Source organism: Diceros bicornis, chromosome 24, assembly GCF_020826845.1.
Source record: "Diceros bicornis minor isolate mBicDic1 chromosome 24, mDicBic1.mat.cur, whole genome shotgun sequence".
Lineage (NCBI taxonomy): Eukaryota > Metazoa > Chordata > Mammalia > Perissodactyla > Rhinocerotidae > Diceros > Diceros bicornis.
This window is the reverse complement of record NC_080763.1, coordinates 45,169,368-45,193,840: the sequence shown is the minus strand read 5'-3', so window position 1 is coordinate 45,193,840 and position 24,473 is coordinate 45,169,368. Positions and strand designations below refer to the sequence as shown.

Here is a 24,473-nt window from a genome sequence, read left to right as displayed (position 1 = left end):
GGGAGTGTGAAATGGGGATGGGACCCCTGGCAGGTCCTGCTGACTCCCACACCTCAGGCACACTCTGGAGAAACCAAGGGAGGCCCTGGAGGAGACAGCCCCACAGGAGGCTGGGAGTGCCCAGAAGGGCAGAGGGAACCTGTGTCCTGATGGTAGCAGGAGCTGGGGACGAATGCTGCACGTGGGCACTCCCTTCCTCCACTTCTGGTTCCCTGACTGACTTCTGGCAGCCACATGGGCCCCACTGGGCCTGTCTGCCCATGCGGACCTGAGACTGTCCCCAGCCTCTGGCTCCTTCACAGCCTCTCAGGAAAGGTCACGCTCACCTGTTTCATCCGGTCCAAATCTAAGGCATCTAGGGCCATGTCATTCACACTCCCCGCCGGCTTCATCCTGGGGAGAGGACGGCAGAGTGCCGTAAAGTGGGCGGCGGAGCCTGCAGGCACCCGTCACGCTGGAGGGCTGAGCAAGGGAAGGCAAGCAGGGTGCACCAGGGCCTCCCTGCTCAGGGGCCAGGCACTGGCCCCTTCCCTTCATCCTTCAAATGCTTCCTGCTTTGACCTCCGGCCACTCTTCAGCTACTTGAAAAGGACTCTAATGCCCTGACTCTACCTCAAGAGGGTCTCAAGGATACTGTGACCATATTTCCCAACCCAAGAGTCAAGACTTGGGGTCCAACAGGGGAACCGTTTTCTGACTTGGGAGCTCTCACAGATGTGGCAATGGGAGCAGACAGCGTTACCCGTCATATGCTGCCTCCCCGGGAAAGACAATGTTGATAAGCTACTCCTCTGTGGGGTCTACGTTCCCGGCTAAACTGAGCCTTGGGGAACAGCAGGAATAATGACATTACATACAAAGCGAAATTGCAACAATCGTACAGTAAAGACTCATCCTCAAGGCACCCACTTCCAACACAACCAGTGTCCTGGGGCTGGTAAGCGGCTATCGTGCGTAACCCCGTCTTCAGGAAACATCCTTGCTGTGGTTTTGCTCTTTTGAGGCAAAGGTTTCAGTTTCACGGAAGACTGTACTTCTTCGAAAAGCTTCTAAACTAAGGTTAGCTGGTTTGAAATTTAATGTCTCTTGCACATGAATCATCCCTGGAAAATCTTTGCAAAATGCTAGTTTAACCACCTGGCCTTTTAAAACAGGACCACGGTGCTGAAGGGCACGCTTTCTGGATCTAGTTTCTCTGCCCACATGGAGAGAACGCCTGGAGCCTGTGGGTTAGGGAAATGATGTGAACCGAGCTGGTGACAGGGACTCTGGATGTGACGGCTGGCGGACACACTGACCTGGCAGGGACAGCACGGCCGCAAGGGGTCATGGTACAGATTAGGACCCTCTGGTGAAATCGAGGACCGCTTTCCACAGCTAAGGAGAATAAGCATGAACACCAACATGCTGGTGCAGCCAGAGCAGAAAACGGTGTGCAGGTTCCTCAAAAAAATTAAAAACAGAACTCCCACAGGAGCCAGCAACCCCACTCCTGGGTATATATCTGAAGCAGATGAAATCACTATCCTGAAGAGACACCTGCCCACCCCATGTTCACTGCAGCATTATTCACAACAGCCAAGGTACGGAAACAACCTGAGTGTCCACAGATGGATGAACGGATAAAGAAGATGTGGTGCAGACATATGATAGAATAGTACTCAGCCATGAGAAAGAAGGAAATCCTGCTGCTTGTGACAACATGGGTGGACCTTGAGGGCATTAGGCTAAATGAAATAAGCCAGACAGAGAAAGACAAATACCACATGATCTCACTTATATGTGGAATCTAAAAAAGCCATACTCATAGAAACAGAGTAGCCTCGCGGCTGCCAGGGGCTAGAGGGTCGAGGAAATGGGGCAAGGTGGCCAAAGGGTGCACACTTCCCTCAATAAGATGAATGAGTTTGGGGGGTGTGGTGCACAGCATGGGGACTAGAGGTAACTATACTGTACTGTGGACTTGAAAGTAGCTGAGAAAGTAGATCTTGAAAGCTCTCACCACAGACATACAAAAAAATGTAACTATGTGAGGTGATGGGTGTGTTAAGTAACCTTATTGTGGCCATCATTTCACAATATATACATTATCCAATCACCATGTTGTACACCTTAAACTTACACAACAGTAGATGTCAATTATATCTCAATAAAGCTGGAAAAACCACATCGAGTGCTATATAATGTTAGTTGTTCAGTGCACAAACCTGGATAAAAAAGACAAGAACAATGAAGTGCTCCCGGCATCCCTCCTGGGTGAACTCAAGAGGCAAAACATGGTCCTGAACAAGTCTGTAAGTAATTTTGGGTCCCGATGGGGAGAGAGGGCCAGCGCGAGGCCCCCGGGTCGGTCACATACGTCCTGTCGGTTTGAGACCCTGTTCCAGCGGCGGTCTTCCGGGTCACCTGTGCAAACCGCTTCCCCTCTCTGGCCTAAGTTCTCCCCCTCTGCACACCCGATGGTAACCCCCACACGCTCTGTGAGCTCTGCAAGGCCACTGCCTGAGAGGGACTGTTGCGACACGCCCCCTTTGGAGCCATCTGTGAAACCAGAGAACAGATTGTCTCCGAGTTGGAGAGCCCCATTCCGAGTGGGAATGCCCTTGACAATGTTCTTGCTCTGTGAGGGACGCTTGGCCACTCAGAACTTGCCAGCCCATCTTACTCCACCAGCAGGAAGTGTCAAGAGAGCTGCAGGCTCAGCCCCAGCCACCCTGCCTCCTCCGGGGCCCCGTTTTTGCTCCTGTCCCACTCCGGTCCACCTCCCCTTCACAGCCAGAGCGACCTGCCCAAAGCCCTCATCCATCACGGCACCCTGTACATAAAGCTCATGGACTGGGCCCTGCACACAGATAAACCCAAATCACGTGACTCCTTCCTACCCCTCTGAACTCACCTTCCTCTACCCTCCCCTCTACCACTCTCCAGCCACACTGGCCTGCTTTCTCTTCTTGGAACTTGCCAGGTGGTTACAGGCTCAGGGCCTCAGCACTTGCATTCCTTCAGCTTGGGAAGCCGTCCCCGCAATCACTGCAGGTCAGGCTCCTCCTCATCCAGGTCAGCGCAGACGCCACCTCCGAGAGAGGCCTGCCCCAGCCCCCACGCTAAAGCACCTCTGTCCCTGGCACTGTCTACCATGCGACCCACTATGTCTTCTCCAGAGCACCTCTTAGAACCCACACTAATCTATGGGCCTTTCCAACAGAAAAATGAGCTCCTTGCAGGCAGGGACCTGCAGGACCCATCTCAGACCTTGGCTGACCACAGGCCCTCGACAAATCCTGGCTGACTGCCAAGACCTCCTCATCCCTGCCCACCCGCGTCTGCCATCACCATTCCTGCCAGGGCCAGGCCAGAGCTCTCTCTGCTCATCACCTTGTTTCACTTTGCAAGACCAGGCTCAGATGCCACCTGCTCTGTGATAAGAGCTGTTTCCTTTCAATTTGTGGTGAGCATTGCTTAGTACGGGTTCTGGAGGCCTGCAAATTCAGGCCACACTTGGCCTACGGTTACTATGTATCTGTTTGTCTCTGACTTTTTGGGCAACCTCAGTTTCAAACATCCCATCCTGTTACCACACCAGCTTTTGGTTTGGGAAATATGGTCAGTGTATCTCTGGGGAAAACTGGCTCTGTGTGCTGTATGCAGAGGAAGGAGGGGAGGCAGGGTGCTGGGCCAGTCCCAGGATCAGTCGAACTGTGAGATGCAGCTATGGCCAGTGAGCACTTCCTGCGTCCAGCTGTTGTCCGCACAACTGTTCTGCGAGGCAGGGATTAACAGACCTTCTTAGAGGGTGGGGTGGAGGCTTGGAGAGGTCACCTGGCTTGCCCAGTGGCACAATTCGTGAGTCTAGAGCTGGGATTCCATCTCAGCTCCACTTCACAGCCTCTTTGGATGGGTCACGCCCCTCCCCAGGCCTCAGTCTCTCCCTCTGAGAGGAGAGGAAGGAGCGGCCCACACCGTCCCTGAAGTGCCCCCAGCCCTACCTTTCCCCAGGGCTGAGAGAAGAACAGATCCCTCTTCCCCAGAGCAAACTGTTAGATGACAGGACTTGGGCCGGGGTCCGGGGGTGTTAGTCACGGGCAGGGGACAAAGGAGGCCCCAGAGATGGGGTTGTTCGGTACCTAGAGTGAGGCTGCGACTGAAGGGGGCTCTTAGCTTCGGGGCTCTTTGCCACAGACGGGGTTCTACGGCAATGGAATGAAACAGACATGTGAATTGACGCTGTCACCCGCCTTGGCCCCACTGGACTCGCGGCTCGGGCCTTCCCAGGGCAGCTCACCTGGACAGTAACGAGGACACGGGTTTCTCCACCGAGTTGCTCCGCTCCCAGGGCTTCCGGCCAGCCTCTGTCAATTCATTTCGGGGATGAAGAGCCTCAGAGCTGAGAGGACGCTCGGTGGCCACCCCGATGCCCTCAACGTCCCAGGCAAGAGGCCCCATCAATGCTGGGGTTGCAGAGCTGCCCCGTCAGGAAGGTCTGGTTTGAGCGGAGCTGAAACCTGGCTCCTTCCTCTCAGGCCCCCTTTGGCCCAGGCAGCCCTCGCAGGGTGGCAGATGGCACTGCAGTCACGCTGTGTTCCCCCACTCAGGGCACAAGCTCCCCTTCCCTGGACCCAGCTGACCTTGATCTGTGGCCTGCTTCTGAGTCCTCTCACCATGGTTGGGTCTATCCTTGGAATGTGAACCAACTGGTCAGGGAACCTCTTAACTAGGACTTCTAGAATCAACCTGTGACTCCAGCAATGGGCTGAGCAGGACAGAGGAAGCCCCTCACCCTGAACACTCTCAGTCAGTCTCAGGTCCACACTGCTTTCGGGGGCCAGGCCCCGGTGGCCCCATGAGCACCCACGGTCCACTGACTCCGTGGTCTTCCCCACACACTGCAGCTGGCTCCTTCCCACCCTGGGCTTGAAAGATGGTTTGTCTTTCCTTTTTCTTTTTTAAGTTAAGTGGTATTAAATTATATTTCCTTTTATTTCAAGAGATTTGTTGAACTTAATTGAATTCGATGATTTTGCAGATGAGCAGAGAGGCAGAAGGAAACATCCCTAAGGGCAACAGGACAGCGGGCCGCCCCAAACTGACCCTGAGACTCTGCAGGCCGACTGCAAGTCTCTTCAAAGCCACCCCAGGGGATACACACTGGGCCTGCAGGCAGGAGAGCTGGGACCACATCCACGTTCCAGACATGTGGGCTTGAGCAAACCACTTAACCACCCTGAGCTTCAGCCTCCTGAACTGGGAAAACACCCAACCCATCCACTGAGACGGGAGGTGTTCACGCGGTCAGGAACCCACGGCAGCACTGTCTGAGAAGCAGAGGGCCCGGAGTGCGGTCTCTCGAGGGAGGCAGACACCAATGGAGCATTAGGATGCAAGGCCTGTGCAGGCGTGGAGCTACGCCCCAGTGAGACAGCCAACAGCTGGCAAGAGCCTCCCTCTGCTGGGGTGGGGCAGCCTATTTCCTCTCTGCCTCTCCCCATGGTGCTTAAAAGCACAGGCCTGCCTTGGAGCAGACACTGAACAAATGTTTGTTGAATGACTGAGCAACCAACCCCAGCATCGTCTTCCCACTGTACAGCCTCAAGGCACTCTTCTAATTACATCCTCGTGTCCCAGAGCTCAGACTGGGGGATTTGGGACCACGTTTCTGCTGGAGCACAACTCACTGGTGATCACTGTAACGTCACTCATAGCTGGCATGTGGCAGGGACATGAATGCAACATTTAAACATTCCTCTTCGTTTTTTTTTTTTTTGTGTGAGGAAGACCAGCCCTGAGCTAACATCCGATACCAATCCTCCTCTTTTTTGCTGAGGAAGCCTGGCCCTGGGCTAACATCCGTGCCCATCTTCCTCTACTTTATATGGGACGCCGCCACAGCATGGCTTGCCAAGCAGTGTGTCAGTGCGCGCCCGGGATGCGAACTGGCGAACCCCAGGCCGCCACAGCAGAGCGCGTGCACTTAACCGCTTGCGCCACCGGGCCGGCCCCTAAACATTCCTCTTCGAAGCCCTGGCCCAAGGCCAGGAACCTGAGCCCTAGGCACAATCTCCTGCCACTTGACACGTGCTGGCAGGCGAGCTCCTTCCCTCGTATAGGAAAACGAGAGAGAGCTGGATGGGTGGTCTTTACGGTCTAGCTGCCTCTGCTGCCCTGACAAGGCAGGCCATCCCCTGGGACGCCAGCACAGGCAGCCGGTCCAGCACCTCCGTGCCCCTGCTGGGGCTGTGTGAAGGCCATAGCTCAGCTTGCTTCTGGCTCCTTGAGGAGGCTTGGGGCTCAGAGGAGTGGGGCTTCTGCAGAAGACGGCAGGGAGACCCTGCTAACGCAGCCTCTCTTGTCCTCTCTGCTCATCCATAAAGTGAGGCTGTCAGATCAGACCATCTTCCTGAAGAGCCCCTCCTGCTCTAGGATCTGGTGCCTGGTGCAGGGCAGGACGGTGCCTCTTACCTGAGGAGTTAGGCGGCTGGCTGGCTGCTCGGCTCCCTGGAGATGGAGAGGTGCTCGGCTCTTCCTAAAATGGAAAACAAAGGCTCTGCCATCAGAGTCTGCTTAGGAAGGCTGGTTGGGGGAGGGGTAGGATACCTTCAACCAGGTCATCCAGAAAACCTGTTTTCCAAATTTTCTAATGAACATGTTACTTTTATAATAAGCAAAACAATGAATATTAACAAATGAAAACCCGAAATATTGGTGGGGAGTTGGTCTAGCCCATGGAAGTGGGGGAGGAGAAGGCTGTAGGGAGACACAGGCTCCTCACAGCAGGCCAGGCTTTCTTTACGGCCCGAAACAACCCGACCCATTACTGTCCACTTGACTTCTCATGAGCGTGACAAACGTGGCCAGAGCTCCTGGGGTGTGCCAGGGCTGTGCACAGCACTCACTGTTGTTCCCAAGGGGCTTCTGCCCCACTGTCCACTGTGACAGGAGTAGCCAGGCGGGACCCACCCAAGAGACCTCCCCTCTCCAGGCCTGGCTCACACCTCTGTTGGCTGCTGAGAAGACCAGATGTCTCGGTGACCCTAGAGGGTGCTGGCTGCACGACTGGGTCAGGGCTGGCCTTGGGCACAGGCGTACTTCACTTCTCTTTCACAAAGAGGAGGGAGCAGTAAGAATCTAAGCTTATCTCTGTCCCCAACCAGCCCACAAGTTCATCGCTGTTGCAGCCAAAGAGTTCTAAAACCTAAGTCTGTCCTCACCACGGCTCTGCTAAAAGCTCCCGACGTCGCCTGAGTGCTCGTGGGCACCAGGCTTGAGCGGTGGGCAAGGCAGAACCCCAGCCCTCGCGGCCCCAGCATCCCTCCCGCGCCTCTCACCACCACCTGCTGTGTACCCACATGAGCTGTTCTCCAAGCTCGCCCACCTCTCCGTGCCTTTGCCTACACTGCCCTCTTCACTACGCGCTCGCTGCTTGTCTCTGCCCTGCAAACTCACGCTCATCTTTTAAAGCTCAGGACAAATACCACTCCTCCTGGGAGTCGAGGTGGGGTTCAGGGACTTCTCCCTCGACTCCCAGAGCCGACGGGCTCCGGTCTCTGCCCTCAGCACTTTGTCAACAGCCTGTTTGTTGAGTCCTCTCCCTCAAGGATGGTGGCCATGTCCTATCCGTCTCCGGATCCCCGCCACGCACACAGTGCCTGGCCCAGGGCAGGGATCCACGAAGCCCGGCAAATGCATGTCTGCTCTGCCCACGGATTAAGTTTGTGGTGATGCTCAAGTAACGGAGGTGAATAACTCAATAGTAATAAAAGCTGCCATTATTACACACATGTATTTTGGAAAGATCTTTACACTATCAAGAAAATGGCATTTATCAAGTAATCAAAAATAATTAATAAAAATCCTCCCCGCATAAAGGGAAGTTATGCTTCAGTTCCAAGCAAGAAGGAAGACTGCCACAGCCCCTCATGGAAGCTTCACGCAGCGGTTTGCAGCTCACAGGGGGTCTGCGTACAGCCTGCGGGCTGCCAAGCAGGCGCACCGTGGGGGCACCGTTTCCGTGCGGCAGAACTGGTCCTCAGAGCGGGAGCCTGTGGCCAGCAGATGGCAGAGCGCCCGCCTGCCTGAGCCATCTGACTCCACATTCAGGGCTCTTTCTGTCTTTTAAATGACGCTTATTTGTCCTCCTTTAGTTATAAACCTAGCACGTGTTCAGTGAAGAGAAATTTGGAAAATACTGAAAAGTATGATAAAGAAAGAAGCCCGCCTGGGGCCGGCCCGGTGGCGCAAGCGGTTAAGTGCGCGCGCTCCGCTGCGGCGGCCCGGGGTTCGCTGGTTCGGATCCCGGGCGCGCACCGACGCACTGCTTGGTAAGCCATGCTGTGGCGGCGTCCCATATAAAGTGGAGGAAGATGGGCACAGATGTTAGCCCAGGGCCGTCTTCCTCAGCAAAAAAAGAGGAGAATTGGCGGATGTTAGCTCAGGGCTGATCTCCTCACAAAAAAAAAAAAAAAAAAAAAAAAGAAAGAAGCCCGCCTGTGTCCCCGCCCACACCGCTCTTGCTCAGGTGTGCAGAGCTCTCCTAGCCCCTGCTCTTGCAAGAGGCTCGTCCCGGGTGTGGGAAGGGGCCTCCTGACTGCATGTGGGACCAAGGCAAACTAGCAGTGACCAGGAAGCCTATTAAAAAAGGAAAGAAAAGAGGCTGGCCCGGTGGCGTAGCGGTTTAGTGCACGCACTCCACTGCGGTGGACTGGCATTCGCTGGTCCAGTTCCCAGGCGTGCACTGACGCACTGCTTGTCAGGCCATGCTGTGGCAGGCGTCCCATATAAAGTGGAGGAAGATGGGCACGGATGTTAGCCCAGGGCCGATCTTCCTCACACAAACACACAAAAAATAAAGAAAGAAAGAAAAAGTGGGGGCAGAGGAAAGAACACCCTTAGGGTTGAAGGTTTCTTCTGGAAGTCCCTGGGATTTGAACCCACTCTTCTTGGAGCCTGCGTGGACGGGGGCTGGGAAGCACCAGCAGCTGCCTGAGAAGCACCGGCGCTAACTGGAGAGCTCTGATGCTGCTGGCCGAAGCGAGGCCACAGCCTTCCGGTACCTGGGATTATCATGTGCTCCCGGCCAGACAGGCCTCTGCACTTCTAGAAACTCGTGGTGATGGGGCCGGCCTGGTGGCGCAAGCGGTTAAGTGCGCGTGCTCCGCTGCGGCGGCCCGGGGTTCGCCGGTTCGGATCCCGGACGCGCACCAGAGCACCGCTTGTCAAGTCATGCTGTGGCGGCGTCCCATATAAAGTGGAGGAAGATGGGCACGGATGTTAGCCCAGGGCCAGTCTTCCTCAGCAAAAAAAACCAAAAAACCAAACAAAACAACAAACCAGAGGAGGATTGGCAGATGTCAGCTCAGGGCTGACCTTCCTCACCAAAAAAAAAAAAAAAGAAAGAAACTCGTGGTGAGTTAGTTGGATGAACTCCATACTCAGCGCAAGGCATGGGGACAGTGGAATCCTGAGGCCTGGCTCTCACAGGGCTTAGGATCCAGCAGGAAAGACCAAGTTTGAACAAGAGAAACATGTGCTAAGGGCCTGAGGAGAAGAATGGGGTGGGCGCTAGGGATCAAGTACGGGGGAGGCTTACCTAGCCCCGGTGTCTGGGAGGCTATTTTTCAGGGAGTAATGTTTATGCAGAGAAGTGCAGGGTGAGGAGGAATTAGCTGGTGGGGCCGAGGGGATGGCACATGCCCACGTGTGGGGATCAGAGGAAGGGAAAATGGGCTGGCAGGGCTGGAGCCCAGGGGTCACCCCAGGTTAGCCTCACCCTGCTGGTGGGGGAGATAAGTCAGTAAGTGTGTACTGGTACCTGGTGGTTGTACTACTTCTGTCTCCTCCTGCCACTGAGATGTAACCTGTATGCCATTTCTAGTTAAGGTCTAAACTTAGCAGTTTCAATAGGAGTCTATTTTTATAGAAAAAACTTAGAGGAAAAGAGAATCAGCCACCCTAAGTGGAGCTGATGCCTGGAGCTAAGTGCGGCCAGACTGGGCTCCAGGATGCCCACTAAAGACAAGAGCGCGAGTCCTGCCTCCTCCACCCAGCTCACCGGCAGCTCCTGCTGGAATCGATGGACTCAAGTGGAGTCTCTAAGAACAGACAGAATTTGAAAATAAAAACCGCCCTGGTCTTGCAGCAGACATTCCCTACTGTGAGCGCACTCTCTGACCTCCACATCCCTGAGAAGGCTGGGATCTGTCTGTGTGGTCCCTCTGTGCCTGCCAGGCTCCAGCCTTTTCCCTCATGGCACCCCTGGGCTGGACTCTGCTTCTCTGTCTTACCTGACTCCCGGGCAAGGCTGTGCACTCCAGAGCAGAGCAGTGTCTGCCAGACACTCAGTGAGCGCAGGCCTGCCAACGGTGCTGTGGTGACTGTGGTGACGGCGTGAGGGGTCCACTGGCGCTCCTGTCCCGTCCCTGACCCCTCCTGCCCTCCCCACCTTCCCACCTCGCATGTCCCCCTGCCCTCCTTTAGATGACCCAGGGAAGTATCTGTCACACGTATGTCCAAACCAGGTGCACCTCGGTGCCCCAAGGCCTGGCATGGGGCCAGAGAGCCTTCCTGGTCTACTCACACTGGTGAGGTGGGCGAGGGGTGGGCTTTGCTTACCGTTTGGCTTTCGTCTTCCTTTTTATCAGCCGGCTTGTCTGTTTGGGAGGCTGCTTTTCTCCTAACACAAGGAGAAAGAAGACAGACATCAGCTCCTGAAGGTGTTCACACTGATGTCTCCTCTGCCGGACACAGCCTGGTCCTCAGAGGTTCCTGTGCTGGGATCTGACCCTTATTTTGAGTGAAGGAGGCAACTTGTCCAAGCCCCTGTCTGGTCCATGGCAATGCCTGGCTGAGTGTCCAGGCCTTCTGTGCTCGTCCCATGACCGCAGACAGAAAAGTGGCCCAGGCAGAGAGGATGGGGCCTGGGGGACACTGCCATCTCTGTTTACAGCACTGAGGGCTGAAGGACGTTGGTTCGTGCCCTGTCCAGGTCCCCAGGGGGCTGGGGGTTGGCTGGCTGGCAGCTATTCTTGCAGGATGCTCAAGGCCTGGCCACGTGGGACAGGGAGAGGTGCCCCTCTGGGCTGCAGTCTGTCACAGGTTAGGGCTGCGGGAGCATCCCGTCTGTAGTCTGACTGTCTTGGGTAAGCCCACCCCACCACTTTGTGGGAGGGAGGAAGAAACCTTTTTCTCTTATCCTAAAGCTCCTCCTATCTTGGAGCTCAGTTACCCAGCCGCACCCTCCCCAATCTGGAACACCAGCAAGACCCTGAATAAGCTCAAACTGATGCCCTATAGTCAATTCATGCCTTTCCCCCACAGGTAAGAAGTCTCTTTCTGGGCCGGCCTGGTGGCGCAAGCGGTTAAGTGCGCGCTCTGCTGCAGCAGCGGCCCGGGGTTCGCTGGTTCGGATCCCGGGTGCACACGGACGCACTGCTTGGCGGGCCATGCTGTGGCAGCGTCCCATATAAAGTAGAGGAAGATGGGCACAGATGTTAGCCCAGGGCCAGTCTTCCTCAGCAAAAAAAAAAAAAAAAAAAAAGAGGATTAGCAGATGTTAGCATAGGGCTGATCTCACACACAAAAAAAAGAAAAAAAAAAAAAGGGCTGGCCCTGTGGCTTAGTGGTTAAGTGCGTGTGCTCCACTGCTGGCGGCCCGGCTTCGGATCCCGGGCGTGTACTGATGTACCGCTTCTCCAGCCATGCTGAGGCCATGCCCCACATACAGCAACTAGAAGGATGTGCAACTATGACATACAACTATCTACTGGGGCTTTCGGGGAAAAAAAAAAAAAAAAAGTCTCTTTCCATATACTCTAAAAACTCACACATACTTTTTGGCCTCAGTGGTCACCCATATCTGGCTAACTCTCAAATCTACACATGTAGACCCTTAACATGTCTTTGAGGATCTTCAACTCTATGAAGCTGCCAGAGCATATGACTCTCAGAACTCAGGAGGTAAGCTGCCCATCAAGAGAGAAGCTGGCCTGATGAGTGTGAGGGGCCGCCGGCTGGCTGTCACCAGTCAAGTGACGGGCCCCACACCATAGCCATACAGGGGCCTCCTTCAGTCTTCTCATCTCAAGTAGCACAGGTTTACCCACCTATCGCTCCTCCCAGAAACCCAGAGATCATCCTTGACGCCAACTTCTTCCTCACAACAGTCAAGCCTGGTCAATTCTACCCACATTTTATTTCAAATCTGTCTTTTTCCTATCTTTACTTCGAAGACTGAGTACAAGCCACCATCATCTCTTCTGGACTGCAACAGTCTCCTCACCAGCCTGCCCACTGCCCCTCTGCCCCACAACATTCTATTCCTACCCAGAGCCAGCATTTAATCATTTAAAAATACAAAGCAGCCCAGGCCATTCCAGTCCTGTGAAGATTCAATGTGAAATGTTTGTGAAAGTGCTCAGCACAGAGCAGCTCTCAGCAATACTGATTTTCCCTCTTGGGCTGGGACAAAGACTCAACTGCAGCCCTCAGAGGGAGGAGCAGAACATCTGTGAGAACCTTCATTAAAAGAATGGGCCTAGGGCCGGCCCCGTGGCTTAGCGGTTAAGTGTGCGAGCTCCGCTGCTGGCGGCCGGGGTTTGGATCCCGGGCGCGCACTGACGCACCGCTTCTCCGGCCATGCTGAGGCTGCGTCCCACATACAGCAACTAGAAGGATGTGCAGCTATGACATACAACTATCTACTGGGGCTTTGGGGGGAAAAAAATAAATAAATAAAATCTTAAAAAAAAAAAAAAGAATGGGCCTGCAAGGGCATTCTCACTGTCAACTCCATCCAACATCCATCACCAAGGGGGATTTCAAAGAGCAACTTGATTAATCCTCGCTGGGTTGTGCAAAGTACGTTTATTCTTGGTAGGGCCTTGACTCTCCACCAGCATCTGGGCGTCTCACTGGCTCCTGGCAACACCGGCCTTTTCCTGTTCTCAGGAACTTCCTCTCCATTTGGTTTAAACCATCGAAGCCAAGCTGTTATTGTTAAAGGATTAGTTTTGGACTTGGGGAAAGCGTGAGTATTTTCTTTTCGAAAAACATCTATTTTTACAGGAGGCCCCGTTCACCTCTCTGAGATGGCACCCGATGCGCTTGCACAATGAGGCTCTCTTCCAGCCTGACTTCTGGTCAATCTCCTCTGTGACCCCTGCTCTAGGCACAGTGGACGCCTCAGCCTCCCCAGGTATATTGACACTGCCCACCACACCTCTGCTCTTCTCTCTGCATGGACTGCTCTCCTCTCCCACCTCAGCTCAGAGAATTGTTCTCGACTTTCAAGGCTGAGCACATGGGAAACTTCCTCTGTGAAGCCCTCCTGGCTCTCTCCCCCAGGGAGCTATTCCCACTGTTGTGCAGCCACGGTCACCCTGCACACCTCTAGGCATTGCTGTATGACAACTGCTCACCAGTCTGTCCCCTGTCTTGGTTACCTATGTATGCTCAGGTCCAGCTGGAGGCTCAGGAAAGGCTGGTGCTGTGGATCAACCTCACTGCTCCCTCTGCACTTGTGGTGGGCTCCCCGCTGTGCTGTCCCTTGCCCTGTGCACAGAGGCCCTGGGCAGGAAAAGTGGCTCGGCCCTGCCATGAAGCGCCAGACTGGCTACGTGCACTTTGTGGGTCTCTGTTTCCCTTTTCCTCCTCGCAGAGCTGTGTGGATTTAATGAGCTGAAAACCCGAGGCACACAGCGAGTTCACACTCAGGGTTAGCGACTTGGAGGGCAGCAGGAAGAGCCCAGAGAGTGAGAGAAGACAGCAGGGTCACTGTTGGAGGAAGGCTCCTGCCATTGCTTTTCTTGGACAATAAGGAGCATTCTGACAGGTGAGGCCGGCTCCTGTGCCCTCTGGTGCCCAGGTGAGCTACGGCATCAGTAACCTAAGTCAGTGCATTCCTGCTGCCATGCGACACTTACAAGTAAAATCCAAGCTTTGCAACTCTTCTGAGAAGGAGCTGTCTGATCTCTCCACATGCTTAGGTTTCATTTGGAAAAAAAACACACAACCACGAGCCATTGACAGGCTGATGGCCTTGGGCAAGCTAGAGCCATATCTGCTGGTGTGGATGGAGAAGTGGATGAAGAGGCACCCGGCCCCAGAGCCCAACAGTGATGCGGATGGAACTGTTCTTCCATCTCCTAGGGCTCATGTCTTCTAGGCTCCTGCCACTTCCTAATTCCTTTTCCTGTGTCCTCCATCACAGCCCCTGGAGGACTGGCCCCCTCATCACGCATCCACCATGCTGTACTCTGAGCAGCTCGAGCACTGGGACCACATCTTGTTTATGCTGGGATCCTAAGTGCAGGCAACACTCCTCTTTTCTCTCTCAATCTCTCTCTCTGAAATTATCTCCAAATTTCTCTCTGCTCAGGACAGGGCTGGTACGTGGAAGATGCTTCATTACACACTTGCTACACTGAAATGAAGAAGGATTTAGAGGACTCCTTTTGTCTCGATGCCTCAGATTGATCCCTTGAGAAGGGAGACCTTGATTAGCAGTTCCGCTGATTGGCTAACCCAGGTGACAACGGATTCTCTGCTCCATGCTGAGGCCCAGGCGTTCCCGACAAGAGCTGAGTTTGGGGAAGCCTAAACACCCACCTCTTGGCCAGCAGTTTGTTCATTTCTTCCATGAGGCCTCCTCCTCCACCCCCGCTGCTCGCCCGGTTGGCGTCAGACTTGGAGGTCCCGCTGGGACTGGAGCCTCCAGATGCATCTTCTGGCTAAGGGGAAAGGGTACAGTGTTTAAGTCTGGTGTCTGTGACAGGACACTACTTGAGGGGGTGACGGGGACGTGTGTGAATGCGGACGTGTGCTTCCCATCACAGCAGTGCTGGAAGAGACCTGAGGGAAGGGTCATCTCATCCAATCTCCCCGCCCCCCAAGACCAGAGCAGGACCAGGACTGGCTGGTCACACAGTTAACAGCCACTCCCCAGGTCTACTGGCTCAGTCAGGGCCCTTGCCAAGACCAGTGTAATGGGAAGGGGGAGGAGACGCAACTCTGTGGGAAGAAGTGTTCTTAGAACCACAGCCACACTCAGCCTATTCCAGAAGTTCCACCTTCTAGGACATCTGTGGAAGGGCTAGGGAAGAAAAGCTGAGCCTGATGGAATTGACTTCCATGACAGAACCTGGTACAGTGGAAAGAGAGATGGACTTAAATTCACAGGACCCAGGGCCCAAGTCCAAACTCTGCAACTGATAAACTGCATGACTTGAACAAATAAAGGGGGAAATATTTCTTGTCCCGCTTGTGACGGTCAATTTAAATAACTGAAACCATATAAACTTATGGTTCACACAACGCTGTCTCATACGTTTTCTCATTTAACAACAATCGGCAGAGGTGTTGTCTAGGTTGGGAGAGGGCAGTGCTTTGCTCCGTGTCTTGCAGATGAGGGAAGGCTCTATCCATTGCGCAGTGAGAAACCAGTCCCCCAGCCATCCACCTGTGCCCGGGGACACTTACCCGCTGGACTCTTCTCAGCTTGGCCCCAGCCAGGGCAGCGGCCAGTCCTGACACAGAGCTCTCGTCGTGGCTGGTACCCTGGGCTCCTCCGGCTGGCAGTGGGGGTGGGGGAGGGGGGGTGGCCCCTGTGGGTGGAGGCGGGACAGGGGGTGGGGGTGGGGGTGGAGGCCCGCTACATGAGAGGGGGGCGCTGGCTGCAGATGAGGGGTGCCCTGGTGGGAGGATGGGTCCTGAAACACAACAGTGGGGCTCAATCAGTCCCCAGCCCCTAGCTGGTGCTTCCCTGGGAGGAGGGACAGAGGGCAGCCTGCTCTCTGAGGGATGAGGAACAAGGAACAGCTTAAGGTTGCCTCTTTCAGGAAGCCCCCATGGGATGCACTTGGCACTGATCTAGTCACTCCCTACGCTGGTCTCCCCAGAATTCTGGGACCTGGCCCAACCCATAAGGTCACATACTTGCTTAATACTCCTTGAGCTCAGCTAACTTTCTCTTCCTCCAATCATGGTTTCCCAGCGGGAAAGGAAGCTCTTTGGTGGCACTAATTGTACCTTTTTTTCCTTCTCTGTTCCTTCTCAGTACCTAGAACCATCCTAGGCATTGGCAGAGTTGGTCGCTGAGATGTGACTGTGACTGACCCTTGGCCTTTGGGGACTGTGGCAGGTAACTGTGGGTCACAGGGCTGACTGGGGCATATGTCAGGGAGCAATGGTGAGTGCTGGGCAGTCCCCTGCTCCCTGTCCATCCCTGCAACCAACCCTCCATCCCACACTGAGCCTCCACTGTGTGCCTGGCACTGTGCCAGGCACCGGGGAAAAACGGTGCTTGTGGCCTGGTGGGGAAACAGTCAACCACTCACAGATGAATGCACAATCGTTACTGTGGCAGGTTGACAAGTGCTACCAAGAACAGGCACACAATGCCATCTTGGCATAGGGAGCACAGCTCCAACCTGGCCAGAAGTTCATGGAAGACCTTCTTAGGGAAGTACCGACTATGCTAGGACATGACAGAAGAGCAAGAGTTCAGTTCGGTGAAGGGGGAGTGAGTGCAAGGAAGGAGGAAGAGGATAGGAGGAGCCTGAGAGGCACTGGAGGAACTGAAGGGAGACACCAGGAGGGGAGGGCCTAGGCAGGACGTCTGCAGTAACCAGGCCTGTGCACCTGCAGGCCTGCTAAGGAGCCCAGCTGTTCAGGAGTGATGGGGTAGGGGTGACATGGTGTCAGGGTCAGACGTGCATTAGAAATGCACAGGGTGGACCAGAGCAGGAGCAGGAGGCCGAGAGAGGGTGGTATCAGCCAGCATTTTCACCAGCAGGGGCTCCTGCAACCAGCCGGGGCTTGGTTTTCTCATAAGTAAAACAGGATAACATTCACCTGCTTACTTCCCAGGGCGTTTGAGAGAATTAAGCAAGACAAAGCATATGAAGGCACTCTCTAAGTTATGAAGTGCTATACTTACTAATCAACATTGCAATTTTGCAGACAACCCTACTCCTGCTTTACTGTGCTGAGTCCCGGCCAACGTTCAGGACTGACCCCAGGGCGGTCGGGCTCTCCTCTGTGTACCTTTGAGCCTCACTTGGTCAGCTCGTGTGCTCTGTGATGATCCAGTGTCTCCCTAACTGGACAGTGGGCTCCCCAGGGCATCTGCCTCGTCCATCACTGTGTCCTCACCCTTAGCACAGTGCCCGAGACGTGGCAGGTGCTCAGGGAATGAGTGGTGGGCAGGGGCCAGACCAAGCTGAGCTAATCTCCCACCCTCTGCTCTGTTCTTTGTCCCCTACTTTCATCAGACGTGACTGCCACACTTTGAGACCTATGTAACCAGCAGCTCTTCACAGAGGGCCCAACATGCCCCTAGCATCATCCAAGTGAAGGGGCTGCCAACCGGGCACAGGTAAGGGAAGCAGGGGGCTCTCACCTGTGGCTGAGGTTCTTCTCTCGAGAGATTCCTGACGCTGCTGCTGCTCCATCACTTGTCTGAAAAGCAACAACAGCAGAGCTGGTCTGACTTCTCGGAGCTGAGAACAATGTGGCTCTGTGTCCACGGAGCCCGGGCATTAGCGTCAGGTTTCGCCAGCACTCCCTGAGAGCCCCCTGCACACCCTCGGCTGGGGGCTTGGCAGTGAGCTCCCCTCATCCCACGCTGGGCTTCGCGCCCCTACTTAATAGGGGCAGGGCATGTGACTGGTTCAAGGTCCCCAACAGGTGAGCGTGGCAGCCCTCTGAGTCTCAGGCACGCGTGAACAGGAAGCCCCTCACGAAGGCTTGGGTGACCATCTGGCCGAGTGACCAAGCTTTCCCCTAGGCTGGATGGGCTCATCTGGCTTTGGGGGCCTATCCGACCCCAGGACCACCCATTCTTATTGCACCTGGCTAAGTTCCCTGGAACAATTTTCAGGCATTGTTTGTTGTCAGAAGTGGACACTATGGCTGCACGTCCTCATTCTTTTCACCACAGATCCAGCCGCAGGCCTGGCCTCCATTTAGAGGGCCATTTGGTACGCTGCAATGCAACGCTCTGTGTACCCCAGTGGGAACTAACGTCCTAGCTCCTTATGGCAGAGTGGCCTCAGGGTGCCAGTAAAGGCTGGTCAAGTGAGCACACTGACCCACAAACGTATCCACAGACAGGGACTGAGTTGCCGGAGCAGGAGGGGTGGCAGCAAGGCTTCAGCTGGTGTGGAGCCAACTCTAACTGCCTGCTAAGGGAGCACGGGGCCCGGGTGTCTGCGGCCCTGGAGGCCAGCAGTGGGTTGCAGGCCATGTGCCTACAGCGAGCTGGTGTTTCTCTGGTGCCGGCACCGTGTCTGGCACACAGCAGTGGCTAAGTGCTTTGTGAGGGAACAAATACAGGAATCTTGTCCAGCTGCTCTCATCTTAGACAAAGGTCAAACGGGACCCCGAGTTTACTGCAGACTATCTAGAGGTACAGAGCTTTCTGGGTCCCGCTCTGGGATTCACGGCTTTGTGATCACAGGTAAGTCAATTCCCTTTCCTGGGCCTCAGACTCTTCCCTGTAAAATAAGCACAATAACACCTGTTTCATGGGTTCTCTTGAAGGATTACACCTGATACCTAAAAAAACAGGAAAAGACCTTTTTGGCCTTAAAGGTGTTTGAAAAGCTCCCAGCATTTGTATTAGCTTCTCCATCCAAACTGCCAAAACAGGGGCTGGCCCCGTGGCGTAGCGGTTAAGTGCACGCACTCCAATGCTGGCGGTGTGGGTTCAGATCCCGGGCATGCACCAACGCACTGCCTGTCAAGCCATGCTGTGGCGGCGTCCCATGTGGAAAAAAAAAAAAAAAAGAAGAGGAAGATGGGCACGGATGTTAGCCCATGGCCAATCTTCTTCAGCAAAAAGAGAAGGATTGGCATGGATGTTAGCTCAGGGCTGATCTTCCTCACACACACAAACTGCCAAAACATCACCCAAAATTCCAACCTCCCCAGCAGGAGCCATATGCTTAGAAACCCTCTGCAAAATGAGGACTTTTGGAAATATTTAAACAGCAGGTATGATTCAGGTCAAGTTCACAGACTGACCTTCAGGGAGTGCTCTGGCCCATGACAGTGGACTGCAGGCAAAACTGAGCCACCTTCAGCTGTCAGCGGCCTTGGGCACCTTGGATGTGGGTCGTGGGTTAAGATAACGCAGTGTGGTGCTGAACCAATTCTGAGAGAGCAACTGAAGGATCTGTTTAGGACCCTGGTACCCCTGTACATTCATTCCTTGAGTCTGGAGGAGCTCACTCAGGCCCTTTTCTGGGTGGAGGCAGCCCTGGGACCCGGCAGAGAGCTGAGTTGGGGCCAGACCAGGCTTCCAGTCCTCGTTCTGCCTCTAACTCCTGGCTACTTTGGGCAAATCCATTCCACTCTCTGAGCCTCAGCTGGCTCACGTGAGAAACAGTGCCAGTAATAACAACCCCTGAGGGTTAGTGTGAGGATTAAAAAGAGACAAAACGTGTAAAACCCTTTTGTAAACTGCAAGGTGCTATATTCCTGAGAGGCTAGAAGACAGGCCCACTGAATCAGTAAATGCATGGGAATTAATAAAAAAGGACTCTCTAGGAAGCACACCCACATGTGTACCTCATTTGCTTGAGATAAGCAGAGCAAGGATTAACACTATCATCTCCAAACAGGGAAACTAAGGCCCAGCGCAGTAACTTGCCCAAGGTCACAAAAACATGTCAGAGCCGGAAGGCGCCTCAGAGATCATTCACTTTTGGCTTTCACTCCTCAGAGTCGGGGGGTGGGGTGGGGAGAAGAGACCGTCCTGAGAGAGCCTCTTAGCTAGGTGAGGGGTGGGGATAAGCGCCTCCTCGGCCCCCAGCCCGGGCTCTACTTGAGTCTAGCCACAGGCCCATGGAGTCACTCCCTCTCCCGGTACCCTGGGTGAGGACAGCATGGACCAGGCCACCTCCTCAGCACGGCTCCCACAGAGCTGGGATTCACAGCCTCTCAGAGGCAGAGCCCTGCAGGACGGCAGACCGGGTTCAAGCCCTGCCCCACTGTTCACGGCAACGTGACCTGGTGGGGCTGCTCCTTCCTCAGCCACCACGACCTCTTCCATAACTTCAGGACCACAGCACGGGCCCTTCCTCCCAGTCCTAACCCTGTAGAAGCTCCTCAGAGGGTGGTGGGCTGTTGCCCCATGGCTCACTCCCTGTGGAGCTGTCTCCTCCACAGGCTGGCCCAACCAGGACATCAACAAGGCCCTGGCCAAGCCGTCGAAGTGCAGCTGCGGCTCACAAAGCGCTCTCATGGCCTCTGCCCACTTTAACCTCACTGGGAGGTGAGCAGGCAGGGGGTTGAGGCCCTCTAAAGAGGGCGTGGCACCCGCCCAAGGCTTCCGGCGACAGAGTGGCAGCACCAGAGCTCACAGCACCACTCCTTCGGACAGAGTCAGAGGAGAGCAGCATAGGACGGTGCCAAGGCCAGGGCCTCAGCCAGACAGACCTGGGCGGGTGGTGTCCACCCATCTCGAGCAGTACGGCCTTCGCCTCATTACTGAACCGCACCACGTCATGACAGCTACCTCCTGACACACTCGGGAGGACTGAGTTAAATAAGAGTGGACAGCACTCAGGACACTGCCAGGCTCATCATGAAGGCTGCCCAGTGGAAGTCAGTGGTGCTCTCTCTCTGTGAACCACACACGCCATCATTGCTCTGGCGGAGCTGTGAACTGGCTTCCTCTTCCTTCTGGTCAGGCCTGCTCCCCTGCCTGTGGCTCTGGGACGCCTGGCCCTAGCTGCAGGTGTGTCCTCCGCTCACTGAAGGGTGCCCTGGGCCCCCAGGCTGGCCCTTGCTGGGTGCGAGGTTACCTTCTCTGGATGTCCATCTCATCAGGAGAGGGGCCATTCTGCACCTGACGCTGGGCGGAGGGGCCTGCGGGCAGAGAAGCACAAAAACATGCTGGTTAGTAGAGAAGAAAGGCCCTGACACACTCCTGGAGCTCTACCTGTCTCTGCCCCTCCTGGTCCCACAGGAGGTGCCCCTGACCTTTCCACCTTGGTTCTCCCCTGTGTGACCCCCGCCCCCATCTCGTCCTCTTAGCTGTCCCTCTCCCTCTATCTCGTGGTTCCTCCCTTGGAACCAATAAATGAGATCACATTTTTCACATGGTTCAAAATCATCCCTTTTAGCTATTGACTTCTTTCTCCGTCCCTCTCAAATTGCCCATGCTGTTTCTACTTCCTCACCTGCCACTGTCCCCTCAACCTTCTAACATCTGGCCCTGGTCTCTTCATGTCCCACAAGCTGTTCTAACTAAAATCACCTGTGGATTTAGCATTACCAAACCCAGTAGATCCATTTTATTCCAACTTTTAATTTTTTTTTTTTTTTGGTGAGGAAGATCAGCCCTGAGCTAATATCCAATGCCAATCCTCCTCTTTTTTTTGCTGAGGAAGATTGGCTCTGAGCTAACATCCGTGCCCATCTTCCTCTACTTTATATGGGACGCCGACACAGCATGGCTTGACAAGTGGTGCGTCAGTGCACACCCGGGATCCGAACCCACGAACCCTGGGCCGCTGAAGCAGAGCGCACGCACCAAACCACTTGCGCCACTGGGCCGGCCCCAATTTTTTTTTTTTTTTTGAGGAAGATTAGCCCTGAGCTAACATCTGTTGCCAATCCTCCTCTTTTTTGCTGACTAAGATTGGCCCTGGGCTAACATCCATGCCTATCTTCCTCTACTTTATATGGGATGCTGCGACAGCATGGCTTGACAAGCAGTGTGTAGGTCCGCACCCAGGATCCGAACCTGCGAACCCTGGGCCGCCGAAGTGGAGCACGGGAACCCAACTGTTACGCCACTGGGCCGGCCCCCTATTCCACCTTTTGAGCACAGGAATGATCCTTACAGCAGGTAAGTGTCAGAGCCAGGGTCTAGCACCTGGTCTGTCTGAGCCACAGCCCACGTTCCTCCCGGTGATGTGATGCCCTCCTGCCTGCGTCTAGGAGCTGCAGCTGTGGGGTGGGAAGGAGCCGGTGGAGGCAGAGGTGGCAGAGGCTGTCACGGACAGAGTAACCGTGGAGCCTTCCAGGCCCCACCCTCACCCTGGACCCAGAAGGAAGGGCCCCAGAGCAGGCGGGGTCTGCTGTGTGAAGCCCGTGTTCAGATGGGGGCTGGTGCTGTGCCACATTTACAAGAAAATCCAGGCTTTTGCCCTACCCTGAGAAAGAGCTGACTGTTCCTTCTCTTTGCCAGCTCAGGTGTCACTTTGCTGCAGAGGCACAGTGACAGGGGATGGACTCTGGACAGGCTGATCTGATGCCTTGCTGACTAGATGGGGAAGGGGCTTTGTCTCCTCTCTGGAATGAGGGGACAGCAATGTTCAGCCTACAACAAAATCCACAGTGTGCAGAAGCCCTCTCCCACAGAGGCTTCAAGCAGTGAGGGATTAGCAGCTTGTCCCCTGGATCAGGGGCACGGCGGGATAGAGTAACAGAATCTCAAAGCTGAAACAGATCATCTGATTCTAGGGCAACCTCCTGCCCAGCACAGAAACCCTCTGTGCTTCCTAGGCAGGCCCTCTGAGCATAATCCCAGCAATGGAAGCTATCACCTCCAGGGGACCAAGCTCTTTCTTATACTGAGGTCCCAAATCTACCCACCCATGAAGGCCCCATTTCCACACCAGGTGTAACACAACCTAGGTCAAATCTTTTCCTGTGCTTGACAGCCCTCCTCATGCCCCAAGTTGGCTTCCACATTCGGCGGTTTCCAGACCTGCTGTCCTGGGCCCCAGTCTCAGCCTCAGCCAAGTTTTCAGTGAGCCATGCTTTGCTGCCCTCCTGGCCCCAGTGTGGATGCTTCAGCTGGGGAAAGGGGAGGCTCCAGATGGTGGGCAGTGGGCCCGCTGCTTGGTGGGAGGCGGAGAAGGCCTCCTCGCACTCGAGGAGGAACTCCTCCCCTGGGTGGACCTGCCTGACCCTATCCTTGCTCAGCGCCTCCCACTGCCCTCAGAGGATGGGCAGGAGAGAAGATGCCTGGGTACTTCGTACAGAGGAGACATACGTAAGTATCTGGCGTGGTGGCCTGGCACATGGGAGGCATGAAATAAATATTAGTTTTCTTTCCCCGCCTCTAAATACATTTTTTTGCTTTATTTATTTAACATACAATAATTTTGCTCTTTTAAAAAAATTGGTTTTTCTGACTATAAATAACATGTAACATATGTTCAGTATAGACATTAGAAAATTTAAAAGTTTAATAAAGAAAATAAACATTCCCAATTAAAAAAATTCCCCAGTGGGGGATCTCTCTTCCCCTGTTTCACAAGGCCCAGGTCTTAGGGCTCCTTCCCTCCTTGTTCTCAGGAAACCAGAGCAAGAATACAAAAACACTACTTTACAGTAGTGTCAAGGCACTTTTCTTAATTTAAATTTATTTTAATTCTCAAATCCCATAAGACAGCTCCCACAAGGACTTGTAACAGTAAAGAAATGGCCCAGAAAGGGTAAGTGACCTGCTCAGGGTCTCAAAGACAGCAAGCGGCAGAGCCAGACTCAAACTACCTGCAAAATGCCACTTTCTTCCTTAAATTCAATCACACTGGTGTTGGATTGAGACTGGCTTGAAGAATGAAGAATGAAGGGGCAGGCTGGTATGCCATCAGAACAGCCACGAGCACAAGGGGCTGCAGCCCTCAGGTGGTGCTCTCAGGCTCTGCCTGGTGTCCACACAGCGGTCAGGTGTCCCCCAAAGGCTCTGTGCCCATGCCCACTCATCCTGGCCAAGGCAAGAGGGATTCAAGACGTCTAAGCCCACTGTTCTGGGACCCAGGCCTGAGCTGCTTTGCCTCTGGCTTGGCCCTATCCTTGGGCTTGGCCCGGGGTCCTGGGTACCAGATCAGGCAACTAGACTTCTGTTTCGTTCTAAGACCTGGCCCACGCTTGAATCTGGATTCTGTCCTTCTTTCAAGGGCTGAGCCCCTATTCTGCAGACCCTGTCTAGCACCTGGTCTGAGAACTGGAGCCCACCCTTACCCTGGCCAGACCCTGCCCTAGGACGGAGGTCTTGCGATGCTAGGGCATCAGAGATCTCTCTGCACCTGCTGGCCTGGCCTGGCCTCAGTTGCTGGGACTGTTTCCCACTCCTTTGTCAGGACCCCAGATGGCTGCCAGCTACCTCCACGGTGGTCTGTTGTGGTCCTGCGCTTGGGCTCCTCATTCTGCTGCTGGGCTGGATTTCCTCCCCACACCCTGAGCCAGGCTCTTTCTCCAGAGGGTGGGGGAAGTCTGACACGAGCCCTCGCTGCTCCCAGGGGGCTCTGGCCCCTGCACTTCAGACATATTTCAAAACCAGACAGCTGGAATGTTAGATTCTACAGAGCAGGAAGAGACAACATTTGGTTGCATAAGGCCTTGTATTTTTAGTAAACTAAGAACATGTTAGTCTGCCTTGAGCTATGAGGGTCCTAAACATTAGGAAGTATAGTCCCTTTGTTTTAGAGGTGGGAGCTAAGGCCTGGGGAAGGGGTCTGTCC

The 24,473-nt window shown here is 54.5% G+C and overlaps 1 protein-coding gene across 6 annotated transcripts in view; it reads right to left on the bottom strand.

Annotated features, from left to right (window-relative positions):
* The window catches only part of EVL (Enah/Vasp-like), a 160,775-nt gene that overhangs the window by 2,573 nt on the left and 133,729 nt on the right, over window positions 1–24,473 (bottom strand). For all 6 annotated transcript variants that reach the window (XM_058567686.1, XM_058567689.1, XM_058567690.1 and 3 more), the window contains 9 exons: window positions 20,799–20,862; window positions 17,390–17,448; window positions 15,469–15,698; window positions 14,599–14,720; window positions 10,606–10,666; window positions 6,457–6,520; window positions 4,283–4,349; window positions 4,125–4,187; window positions 327–393 (listed from right to left, as the gene is read on the bottom strand). In XM_058567686.1, the coding sequence (XP_058423669.1) occupies window positions 327–393; window positions 4,125–4,187; window positions 4,283–4,349; window positions 6,457–6,520; window positions 10,606–10,666; window positions 14,599–14,720; window positions 15,469–15,698; window positions 17,390–17,448; window positions 20,799–20,862 (797 nt within the window). The remainder of the gene's footprint in view (window positions 1–326; window positions 394–4,124; window positions 4,188–4,282; window positions 4,350–6,456; window positions 6,521–10,605; window positions 10,667–14,598; window positions 14,721–15,468; window positions 15,699–17,389; window positions 17,449–20,798; window positions 20,863–24,473) is intronic.